The sequence below is a fragment of the Lithobates pipiens genome, unplaced genomic scaffold (genome assembly GCF_037356315.1).
Source record: "Lithobates pipiens isolate NorthernLeopardFrog02 unplaced genomic scaffold, aLitPip1_a1.2 Scaffold_10, whole genome shotgun sequence".
NCBI classification, from domain to species: domain Eukaryota; kingdom Metazoa; phylum Chordata; class Amphibia; order Anura; family Ranidae; genus Lithobates; species Lithobates pipiens.
In genome coordinates, this window is record NW_027507686.1 from 219,699,193 (window position 1) to 219,711,856 (window position 12,664).

The window sequence follows — 12,664 nt, forward strand, 5'->3', positions numbered from 1 at the left end:
CCAATAGGGGCTGAGTACATACCTCCCAAACCAGTACGGGAGGGGCAGGCACGGCGTAGACCCCGCCCAAGAGCCCCCAAATAGCATAACCACCTAAGTGCAACTGTAGGGGGCAGTCTAAAACGCAGCAAACAAAAGGACAAAAAAATAATTTTTTCATAATACCAAGTTGTGCCCTTGTTTGGTGTATAACTCGGAGGCAAACCTCCGTGGGATCTATTGAAACACAATATGAGGCCACCAGGGCCTTCCAAATATACCTACCCAATAAAAGCAAAAACTAGTATGAAGTACGGAGGCGCCAATGAATGACTGAACAATGATGTGGTTGAAATCTAAAATCCAACTCGTAGCTATGGGTAACCACTGATTACGGTGTGAAACGTGTCCAACATTTTTTGTACCCTGTTATGTTTTTGCTGTGGATTATTTGATGTAATCTACGTTATTTTAATACGACAGGATTTCAAGTCTTTCTCCAGTGTGCGACTATCCAGAGTTTTTGTTCTGTCTACCTGCCCAATTACAGCTGGCTATTAGATGTATCTGTGAACCTAGGAGACTTTCTGAGAACTGTTATTTGAATTATTTAGCACTGTTGGCTTCCAAGTTCTTAGACATTCGTCACCCATAAAGCACCAGTACTTTCTCAAGGCAGACAATTGAATGTCTGTTTTCAGAGCAAACGTTTGAGAACTATTATTCTGGACATACACTACTATATTGTCAAAGGTATTGGGACATTACACGCAAATAAGCTTTAATGGGATCTTAGTCCATAGTGTTCAATATTGAGTTGGCCCACCCTTTGCAGCTATAACAGCTTCACATCTTTTGGGAAGGCTGTCCACAAGGTTTAGGAGGGTGTCTATGGGAATGTTTGATCATTCTTCCAGAAGCGCATTTGTGAGGTCAGGCACTGATTGCATTTTTTGCAATGAAATCAATGGGAGGTGTTTTTTTTTTTTTTTTTTGTATTTTTTTTTTTTTTTTGTGAAGTCAGCAGGAGTTATGGAAAGCCAAAATTGCACTTATACTGAAATCGCACAGAAACCTGAATGACACTAACATTTCCCATACATAGATGTGAACCCAGGCTCCAGGATACCATTTCAAGTTGCCATGGCTACCTGGCTCCTGGGATTTGTCGAGTCCCGATATCGGGGACTTTTTTGGTCCCTCCTATTTGGATAGAAAGTTTTAGTATGAAATAAAATAAGTTACACCCAAATATGAAGGAAAAATCTCATGCCTCCCAGCATCTTGTGTGAAGAAGGAATCCTACAATATATTACCAAAAGTATTGAGACACCTGCCTCTACACATGCATGAACTTTAATGGTATCCCAGTTTTAGTCCATAGGGTTTAATGTTGTTGGCCCACCCTTTGCAGCTATAACAGTTCCAACTCTTCTGGGAAGGCTGCCCAAAAGGTTTTGGAGTGAGTCTATGGGAATGTTTGAGCATTCTTCCAAAAGTGCATTTGTGAGGTCAGGCACTGATGTTGGATGAGAAGGCCTGACTGACAGTCCAATCTAATTCATTCCAAAAGTGTTATATTCGGTTGAGGTCAGGACTCTGTGCATGCCAGTCAACTTCCTCTACCCCAAATATGCTCATCAATGTCTTTATGGGCCTTGCTTTATGCACTGGTCCAAATCATTTGGTGGAGTGGGGGATTATGGTGTGGGGTTGTTTTTCAGGGGTTGGGCTTGGCCCCTTAGTTCCAGTAGAGAAAGCTCTTAAGGTGTCATCCATACCAAGAAATTTTGGACAATTTCATGCTCCCAACTTTGTGAGAACAGTTTGGGGACGGCCCCTTCCTGTTCCAACATGACTGCTCACAGTGCCCAAAGCAAGGTCATAAAAAGACATGGATGAGTGAGTTTGGGGTGGAGGAACTTGACACAGTCCTGAGCTCAACCAAATAGAACACCTTTTGGGATGAATTGCAGTGGAGACTGTGAGCCAGGCCTTCTCATCCAACATCAGCACCTGACCTCACAAATGCACTTCTGGAAGAATGGTCAGACATTCCCATAGACACACTCCTAAACCTTGTGGACGGCCTTCCCAGAAGATGTGAAGCTGTTATTGCAATATTATAACTCTGTTAAACCCTGCGGACGAAGACTGGGATGCCATTAAAGTTCATGTATGCGTAAAGGCAGCTGTCTTCTGCCAACATGCTGCAGAGACTGACTGTTGCTCTTGTGTGGAAGCAGTGGTCTCTCTGCACGGTTCCATACCTTCCAACTTTGAGATGGGAGCGAGGGACGCCTATTGGCAAAAGTATGTAGGGCACACCCCTGCCACGCCCCCTTAAAGGAAAATTCTTTTAATGATTAGTTAAGTGCCTCTATTATTACTTTTATTGGCTTTTGACATTTACAAATGCAGAAATTTGGAAATTAGATGAAAGGCTTAGCAGTGGGAAACACTTTTTGAAAGATGGTGTATTTTATATCAATAGGATGTGTGTATATCTCAATCAGACCAAAATGAGGAGGGACATTGTTCCAAATCAGGGACAGTTGGGAGCTATGTAGTTCTCACGTTCCCTCTTGAGACAGATGGAGCTCTCCAAACAGAGCATGAGCTGTGCTGATTGTAGAGACCTAGGTTCAGACCTGTGTAGAGACCTCTGCTTCAACAGGGTGAGTGTCCTTCTCTATAGCAAGGAACAGGCATTTTTACTCAAGCATGGCTTTTGTCAAAAGATGGACTGCAATTTTTCTTCCTGGAATGTTTTGATTTTTAAACCTAAAGAACTCCAGGTTTGAGATTCAACATTTTACTTGTGCAATTTTTGGCTCAAACACATTTCAGACATCACCTCTGTGTGATGACTGATGGTGGAGCTGTAATTCACTGGGTATCCCAAGCTACATACTGTCCCCTTTTCTGGTGGGTGCATAAGATTCCTCCTCTGCATACTAAAGTCACTTCTCCACCGTTAAGGAAAAGCCTTTTATTTGGGGAGCAACTTTTTGTAATGTTCCTCCTAATCTATCAGATTAGATTTTTGTTTGGCACGTCCCTTCCGCTGCACATCTGGGTAGCGTTAATCTGATAGAACACCGGATCGATGGACATAACGGCCAATGGCTGGCGCACTCGGAAATAACAGCTGCAGTCGGGGCTTGTCTTCACCGGGGGGGGGGGGGTCGCCTGGAGTGGGCCAAAGTGCTCCACTAGAGCTATTGGATTAGGCCTAGGAGCATTTGTATGAATACAACTACTCGTGCAAATGCTCGGTATTGGCATCTATACTGGTATCGCCCTATTTAAAATCCAACCCAGAAATAAAGATTTGGTTAAATGGTAGTTGGATGTTGATGGAAGGGTTGGAAATGTTACCCATTCCTATCCTTAAACAGGTAATTCAGAATAAAGTCAGCCATTTACTCCTGGAACTGAATGTATATAGATGGCTATCCTCTCTATAAACTGCCGTAAAAAGCCTGGAATGATTATGGCATTGATGGATGTGAAGATCTGTTGACTATTTGAACCTCCTAATATGATTTCTGCACTTTCTGCATTTTTTGCACTTTGGTGTGTGGTGTTTTTGTGTAGGTTTTATAATCTTTTTTTAGTTTTTTGAGATCTAAATCTGTAATGACCCATTAACCTGCTGATGATGATCTTGGTTTTTCTAGCTCACCACTTTAGCACCGAAGAAGAGGAAAGGAAACTAACATGGCGGACGACAGTGAATGGATGAAACTTCCTGTTGACCAGAAGTGTGAACACAAGGTAAGTAATGACTGGCGCTGATTAAATATGATCCACATCAACATACATGCTTAATGAAGTACTTGAACCCCTTAACGCTACCTCCTGGTTAATGCCTTCTAGAGGTGGCGCAGCTTCACCATTGCGACCGTTGTAAGTTGCTTTCAGAGCTGTTATGTGATTGGGAGCCCATCCTGATGGCTCCCAGTAAAAAGCTGTGATCAAGAGCTGTCTTTGACAGCTCGGGTAGTTTGCATGCAACCTCATGCTGTCGCAGATGCAAGTGCAGCAGTTAAGTGTTAAGGCCCACTTGACACTATACATTTGCGTAACATGGTTAGCAACAGTTGAAAGAGGAGTTCCACCCAAAAACTGAACTTCTGCTTATCCTGGGGGAGTGTGAGGGGGCAGATGCCTGTTTAATGTATTTGCTCGCACTTCTGGCGAAAGATCGCCGCAGAATCCGCAGTGATCTACGCCATGTCTGGCCCCTCCTCTGTTCGTGAAGGTTCGTAGAGCAGCGACAATTGAATTGGTTAGTAATTCTGGTCTCTAGGCACACTTCTGGAGAGGAAGGTGAAATGTGTGTGGGAGCTGTTTTTTACCGGTCAAAGAATTCGTTTTTTCTGTCATTCACGTTCTAGAACCGCACACTCTGTTAATGAAGAGAGGATACCAATGCATCCCTTCTATGGTCTATCAGCCTACTGAACACTAACCCAAAAAAGCAAGAGATTGGTGGGATCATCCCTTTGTTCAACCGTATATGCCTTTTCCTTGTCGCTGCATTTTTAACCACTTCAATACCAGGCATTTAGACACCTTCCTGCCCAGGCCAATTTTCAACTTTCAGCGCTGTCGCAATTTGACAATTGCGCAGTCATGCTACACTGTACCCAAACAAATTTTATCATTTTGTTCCCACAAATGGAGCTTTATTTTGGTGGAATTTGAACACCTCTGCGATTTTTTATTTTTTGCGCAATAAAGACCTAAAATTTTGAAAAAAAAGTTTTTCTTTGTTTGTTACTTTTTTTTAAAAAGGTATGTTTTCTTCAATGACGGCACTGATATGGCTGCACTGACAGGCACCAATGAGGTGGCACTGGACACTCATGGGTGGTACTGATGAGCATCCCTGTTTTGTAATGTGCTCCAGAGGTGCCAGTGCCATTTGTGGGCACTGGCATATTTTTCACATGTGGATTTCCATGGGGGGGGGAAGAGATGTACCTGGCCATCCCCTTGCCGGGGGCTTCCCTGGTGGTCTAGTGTGGGCATCCTGGGGGGGGGGGGGGTCTGCGCTGATAAAGAATCAGCACAGGCGTGCCCCCCCCCCCCCCCCCCCCCCAAAATCAAGAGGGCTGCCGACCGTCCCTCTACCCTTGTCTGTCAGACGTGAGTGAGGAAAAGCTGATCAACGGCTCTTCCTGTTTACATCGTGATCATCCGTAATTGCACATGGCTGATCACGTGGTAAAGAGCCTCGGCCGAAAGTGGGGGTTTTTTTTTTTTCTGACATCGGTGTAGCGGTATGTTAGACTGACACACCGCACTACCAATCGCTGCAGTAGGCGCGCGGCGGCTTTTATCTTGAAGGACGTCAGGATAACCGGGCAGGAAGTGGTTAAGCTCCAGCAATGTCCACAAGTGTCTCAGCCATCCAGGATTCTCCTGACTCCAGACACAGCAGGAGAGAGAAGTTGGGGCCGGATTGTCTCCACTTTAGGATGGACACATGGAGCTGTGGCTTGGCTCGGGTGCCCCCATAGCAAGCTGCTTGCTGAAGGGGTACTGAAGAGGGAGGGTCCAGGATCACAGAAGAGGGACCCGAGAAGAGGATCAGGTCTGCTCTGTAAATCCACCAACAGAGCAGGTAAGTATAACATGTTTGTTTTTTATTGGGGGGGGCCTTTACAATCACTCCTAATACTCTGTCTGCATTTTTAGGTTAAAAAAAATAATCTGTGCACAGGATCCATTACCTCCAAATTATACTTGCTTGATCTCACTCCAGCATTGTGCCTCCTTACAGGACAAAGGCAGGAGCCATTGACTCCTGCTGTCAATCAAATCCTGTCTATGCCTATATGTGTAGGCAGCGGGCCTCAGGATTATACCAGTTTAAGTGCCCTCATAGCAAGCAGCTTCCTATGTGGGAACTCATTGAATAGGAGGAACCAGGTGGGCTGGTGGGGAACCCCAGAAGAGGAGGCTAGGGGCTGCTCTGCATAAAACTATTGCAGAGAGCAGGTAAGTATGACATGTTTGTTAAAAAACAAACAAAAAAACACTAGCGGACTAAGCTGACCTTATACTAAATACATCAAGTCAGCTAAAGTAGAGAAGAATGGAGTTTTAAAAGTAGAGATGTGAAACTTGTAGCTTTCACAGATAAATACAGTAGACTTTTACCCTCTTATGGCTATAATTCTAAATCTTGTGACTTGCAACTGACTGCTACACTGTACAGACATGCCTGGAACACATTTTCTTAGTTCTTCTTGGGTGTTTTGTGCCAAGTGTTTTTCATTATGCAAAGAATAAACCTTCTCGTATGTCCAGTTGGCAGACTGGTGATGAAAGCATTAGTAAAGCTGGATCAGGAAGTAGATGGATGCAGTGTCAAAGCTCTGTAAATCACATTAATTTATCTGGATGTCGATTCTGTACATGGGTGTCAAGTTTAAGGCCTCATGTACGCTGCTGCTGGTAAATGGACGTTTAGGAGCAGTTGGGCATTTTTTTTATATTTTTTTTTTTTCAGCTGCTCATGAACTCTCCTGTTATCGGTTCATGTACATGGGGTTGTTTAGAGGCTTTTTTGGAATGCAAATAAAGGGTTCAGAAGGTGAATTTGGAGTAATTTCGAGCACCAAATGCTTCCAAGCGCCCTAACTCGTGTTAAGCCACTATTAATTTACAGGTGTCTTTTTTTATTTTTTTATTTTAGTTTTCCGCTTCATGTAAACGCTGCAAAATGGACGTTTTTAAACGTGTGGTTACTATCTGTCAAGTTAAATCATTCAGGAGAGGTTGTAAAAACGTCCCATGTGCATGAAGCCTTAATCTAGCTGTTTGCATGGTGTTCATTTTAAACAGTGGCTTGAAAATGGAATATGGGGTGTGTCGCGCCCGCCCCCAGAAATGCATGGTATAGCAGAAACTGTTATCTATTGGGCAAAAAATAATTTCTCTCTGCTCAAAGTTTGCCTTTTCTCCTTTTTTGCAGTTATGGAAAGCCAGGTTAAACGGTTATGAGGAAGCGATAAAAGTGTATCAGAAAATCGTAGATGAGAAGAGTCCAGAATGGTCCAAATACCTGGGCTTGATCAAGAAGTTTGTCACCGACTCCAATGCTGTTGCCCAGCTAAAAGGCTTAGAAGCTGCCCTGGTGTTTGTAGAAAATGCTCATGTTGCTGGGAAGTAAGTGCAATGTTTATCTGCACTGTGTGTGTGTGTGCACAACTAACACCTTATCCTTTTTGCCTTATTGATGCTAAAGTATATGATTTGTTGTATTGGCCAGTTATTCAGACAGTGTTTGTTTTATGCTGGGTATCCTATGAGAAGAATTGACCAGGAATAAGTATTCAAGCTGGAGTTTCAGTGTCTTAATGGGTAGTAAAGCTCCTCTCAGTGACAACTTTAAAATTCTAATCCATTTAATAGTTTTGCCCTTTACAGGTGGAGGATCTAAAGTGTGTCTGGGCAATTATATATGTGCATTCCGGTTTCATCCTATAAAAAACATTACAGTACAGGGAAAAAATCCTGGTCTGTAAGTTCCTAACTTTCTGAACCCTACATCTGCTGCACTGAAATCCCAAGCAGCATTAATCAGCCTAGCCCAAGTTCTCTCCTTTCTCCATTCCTCTTCACAAGCATGTATTGATAGAATTCCCAGCATAAGAATGCACATGACTTGACTGCCATGAGTCTACATGCCCACCGTGTTGGGAAAGGCTTCTTCTGAGATTTAAGTTCTAGGAGGAATTGTCTACATTGGTAAGAACTGACCCAGGGCACCTGGTTATTGCTCAGCATCTTCACGTACAAGAAATTTGCACCCCTGTATCCACCACTGCAAGAATCTTACAGCCCTAATGATGCCATCACAGGGAGTAATAGGTTTTCTTGCTACAAGAATAAGGCAATAGGAAATACTAGGACATGCACTTGAGGTGGCGAAAAGGTGAGCTTAACCTAGAACAATAAACCTCATTTAAAACTGGCATAATGCTGCACTCTCATAACTACAAGCAAGTATGCATCCGTAATAGACTCCTCCAAAGCAAGAGCCCATCTCAAACAGTCCAAGCGCCAGCACACTTATGTGCAGCTTGTCTTTCCACAGCCGCCCCAGTGTATAACAGGAGCAAAAGAGGTACACTGCCAGCTGCACCAGCAGCTAGCACTTGACTGGTAAGGTTCTACCTTTTTGAAGTGGAGAATTGTATAGGTTACCGTGATCACATGACATCCAATGGCTTGCTGTAGATTCATTTGTATTTGTATATGCATACTCCCATGTAATTATGTGAGTGCAACATGGTTGTATTTTATGTCCGCTTTAGAACGTCTAAAATTTGGGTCATGTCTGAAGATCACCGTTGGTTATCCTCCTATTTGTAGTGCATGGAAATGTTCTAATACAAAGGTTTCTTCACTTGCAGAACTGCAGGGGAAGTAACGTCCGGAGTAGTAAGCAAAGTGTTCAATCAGCCAAAAGCTAAAGCCAAGGAATTTGGATCTGATATCTGCCTAATGTACATAGAGATTGAGAAAGGTGAAGCTGTACAGGAAGAGCTCCTCAAAGGTCTGGACAACAAGAACCCAAAGATTGTGGTGGCCTGTGTTGAGACGTTAAGAAGAGGACTGAGGTGAGGGGGCTCATTGTGGGGTGTGTAGTGTGTGGGGTTTTTTTTTCTTTTTTTTTTTCTTTTGTCTATATAAATCTTATTTTTTATGCAGCGAGTTTGGTTCGAAAATTGTGCCCCTGAAGCCAATTATTAAAGTATTGCCAAAACTGTTTGAGTCTCGAGAGAAGGCTGTTCGAGATGAGGCCAAGTTGCTGGCTGTGGAGATTTACCGTTGGATCAGAGATGCCCTGAGGCCTCCTTTACAGAACATTAATCCTGTGCAGGTAAACGAAGTCTGGTGTATGGAGGATTGCAGATCAGTCCAGTTCATTTACATGTTGAAACTTTTCATGAAGGGCAAGCCATAAGATTTTCTTTTATTACTCTGTAGCTTAAAGAGTTGGAGGAGGAGTGGGTGAAGGTACCCCAGTCAGCTCCCAAGCAGACCCGTTTCTTGCGCTCCCAGCAGGACCTCAAAGCCAAGTTCCAGCAACAGCAAGCAGCTGGAGATGATGGAGGTGTGCTTTCAAAGTTTTATATATTTGTGCACTTGCTTAAGTGGGGGGATATTGGAGTCTTTTTCAAGGTTCCCGTTTAGATTATCCTTTTCAGTCAATTAATCTTAAGTTTTACATTGTCAAGAGAACAGAGGGAAACTTCAAGCGGGGATGCTTGTTCTGGTGACAAATAACATTTCCTCCACTATATATATATATATAAATTATTTTCCCCTCTCAACTTTTATTAGGTGTCTACTAGGGATGTACCGCTGCTGATACCGACTACTCGTGCAAATGCACCTGCTACCCAAAACCGATACCTTTTTTGCAGTGCGATTTGTGCCCATACAAAATCTGCTCAAATTGAACAGGAATTTGGTGTGGTTGCTGTTCCCTCAGCACGGCTATATGATCCCAGTATAGAAAGACAAGTAAGCTCCATCCAAGTGCAGCAATGGGCAAACTGTTTATTAAAATGTTACCACAACTCGCGTGTTGAAACTACATAATATATCTTGTTAAATTCAAAACCATGGCTGCTTGCGGTGCTCACAGGGAGATGTATAGGCGGTTCGCCCCCAAGCTGACATCACTTATGATATGCAAGATTATATTGTGTAAATTTGTGTGTGTTATTTTTTTTATTTTTATTTTTCATGCGAGTCGTGATAACATTTTATTTAATGGTTTGCCCATTGCTGCACTACTTAGATGCCCCTTCCCTATCTTTCTATACTGAGATCACACAGACGCAGTGAGGGGGAAACTGCTTGCGTTTTTAGACAAGAATTGCACTGCATTCCTGTTAAAACCTCATGCGATTCTTTGCAGTGTGATTTTTGAGGTATTGGTAACCTGTATCAGCAAGTACATGATCGTTATCCCTACTCGTGGCAACCATAATGTATGTAGAAGTGAAGACAAATGAATGTGGAAGTAAACTCGCCTATAGTTTTTCAGCCAAGGAAGCTGCCATCTTTGCCTGTTTAATCTTCAACTGCTCTGGTGCTGCACGTGTGATTCATTATGACACCAGCCATTGGATGGTTTGATAGTTTGGCTGAGAGCACAGCCAATGTGCAGTTAGCATTCCCGGCATGCCTTTTTTTTAACTGTTTAAATCGATGCGTTTACTTCCACTTTAAGTCTTTCCAGTGAGACGGCTGATTAATTTTTAACCATTCTCTACTGTATTCTGTGTTTAAAATCTGTCTTCAAACGTAGGTTAGGGATGTGTCTGACCCATGAATTCTTTAACTTTTTTTTCATTTTCAGATGAAGATGAAGAGGAAGCTGCACCTCAGGTGGATGCCTACGAGCTACTGGAAGCTGTTGAGATTCTCTCCAAACTGCCAAAGGATTTTTATGAGAAAATAGTGAGTAACCTTCTAGATTAATCTGGTGTTAACTGAAAAAGACCATTATGGAGCAGAACGTGCTTAAAGCGGAGCTAAACCCTCAACATTTCAGCCAAGGAAACTGCCATCTTGTAAGTTTGAGGGCACAAGCAAGTGTGACAGATTCCCACCATACCGGTAATGGTGTGTGTGTCCTGTTCAATGCCCCCACAGCAAGCACCTTGCTGTGTCCATTCAGACATGATGCCCTGACCAGACCGCCCACCCCACCCCCTCTCCCCTAATTGGCTAACAGATGCCAATTGCTGTGGGAGCTAATGGTGGTCTCACACAATCGGGAAGGGAAATCTCAGATTGCTGAGACGCTCGGACATTGCTGCACAGAGGGACCTCGGGTACATAGTGGGGGGGGGGGGGGGGGGTTTGGAGAGAGGCCCTGCTGTGCACAGAAGGCTTTTTATCTTAATGCATTAAGATTAAAACCTTCTTCTGCCTTTACAACCCCTTTTAAATGTCCTGGACTTCCAAATTATTAAAACAAGACCAGAACTGCTTGATCGCTTTTTATGGTACTGTGAAGGTGTCGCTGCTGCCAGCTGTGGTTTTTGTGAGCCTGGGACCATGGTAAACGTCAGGACAGAAAGCGGGTCAGGCAGCATACATTCCGCTTTCTGCTGTTATCAGTGATTCTTTAAGTGTTTAACTGTCAAAAGCCTGGTTGAAAAACTGGGTTAAAGGCCAATTAAGCACAATCCTGCGCTTAATCAACCGAAGGGGAGGGCAGGGGAGAGTTAGAGGTTGTAAACTGCTGAAGAATTAAACAAAACAAAATTGTAAGATGATACTTCTAGCACATTGTGAAATGCTTACCCTAGAACAGTGATGGCGAACCTTGGCACCCCAGATGTCTTGGAACTAAATTTCCAGTGATGATCAGCTATACTGCAGAGTGCCAGATCATCATGGGAAATGTAGTTCCAAAACAGCTGGGGTGCCAAGATTCACCATCACTGCCCTAGAATGAAGCCCTCATAGAGGTGCCCACTGAAATGGCTGACCTATTCCCCCGGTGTTCTAGGGTCGCAGGCTCAGGGGGCCGAAGCCACACTGTACACCTGACTTTCAGAGTGTGTGCATCGATGTCATTGGCTGTACGCACTCAAGTTTAGGAGATATTCACAGCACCTACCGGTAAGCCTTCTTATTATAGGCTTGCCTCTAGGTACAAGTGGTGGAACGTTTACAACCACTAAAGGATCCATTCACACCATGACGTTCCGTTTTGTGGCGGAATCTTGGCCAATGATATACACTGTATGAAAGATGCGGTCATTATATAGTGGTTGTTCATTGCTTATCAAAAACTTTACTTACTTACTTGGCTTTTGTGTTCCCTAATGTGTTATTGACTTGTACCATTTTGATCCCTGCTTCAGTTTCCTGAATTATTTTTATTTTATTTATTTTTTTCTCCATACCTCCACTCAAAAAAAGCCTTTTTACGTGGTGCGCTAAGAGGGAGCAAACACTTAGCAATAACGTTGGTGGGTGAATGTTGTGCTTGCTTTAACATGCATTTTTTGGGATAATTTTGAGTTCCCTTGAGTGCTTTTGATCTTTAGTTGTCATCCTGACCTGCAGCCACCTCCCAAAACTAATCAGACTTCTTTCACTCCCTGTGGTTTGTATGGAAGTGACTATATACAGGCCTTTATACTTTCACCTCAGTTAAACCAACTGTTTTTGTATTTTTGACTCTCATGAAGTTACTGACCTATAGATTTAGGCTTTACAATCTGTTCTTGTGGTTAATCATTTCACCTGCAAGCTGAAGTCCTGACAAATGTTTTAATACTTGGTGCAAGTCGGTCATTTGCTGCAAATGGGGGGCTGGTTTTCAGATTGTGTGCCGGTGGGGGGGTTACAGGTGGGATACTCCTTGAGAGCTATTACATAAAATGGTCCAAAGTAAGCAGCAGGTGTGACTTTAATTTGAAATCACACTGACCTTTCATTGTAACCTCACATAGGAGGCCAAAAAGTGGCAGGAGAGAAAGGAGGCTTTGGAAGCTGTTGAAGTCCTTGTTAAAAACCCCAAGCTGGAGGCAGGTGACTATGGAGATCTTGTCCGAGCGTTAAAGAAGGTAATATTCAGTAGCACATGAGAAGGATTAGGAAAAATTAGGTCTTCTTAAAAAAATAAAAA

The 12,664-nt window shown here is 43.2% G+C and overlaps 1 protein-coding gene across 7 annotated transcripts in view; it reads left to right on the forward strand.

The window, feature by feature from the left end:
• The window catches only part of CKAP5 (cytoskeleton associated protein 5), a 72,201-nt gene that overhangs the window by 16,553 nt on the left and 42,984 nt on the right, over nucleotides 1-12,664 (forward strand). For all 7 annotated transcript variants that reach the window (XM_077461414.1, XM_077461428.1, XM_077461437.1 and 4 more), the window contains exons 2-8: nucleotides 3,663-3,759; nucleotides 6,971-7,164; nucleotides 8,415-8,621; nucleotides 8,713-8,884; nucleotides 8,992-9,118; nucleotides 10,376-10,476; nucleotides 12,489-12,602. In XM_077461414.1, coding sequence (XP_077317540.1) covers nucleotides 3,703-3,759; nucleotides 6,971-7,164; nucleotides 8,415-8,621; nucleotides 8,713-8,884; nucleotides 8,992-9,118; nucleotides 10,376-10,476; nucleotides 12,489-12,602 — 972 coding nt within the window. In that variant the 5' untranslated portion in view covers nucleotides 3,663-3,702. The remainder of the gene's footprint in view (nucleotides 1-3,662; nucleotides 3,760-6,970; nucleotides 7,165-8,414; nucleotides 8,622-8,712; nucleotides 8,885-8,991; nucleotides 9,119-10,375; nucleotides 10,477-12,488; nucleotides 12,603-12,664) is intronic.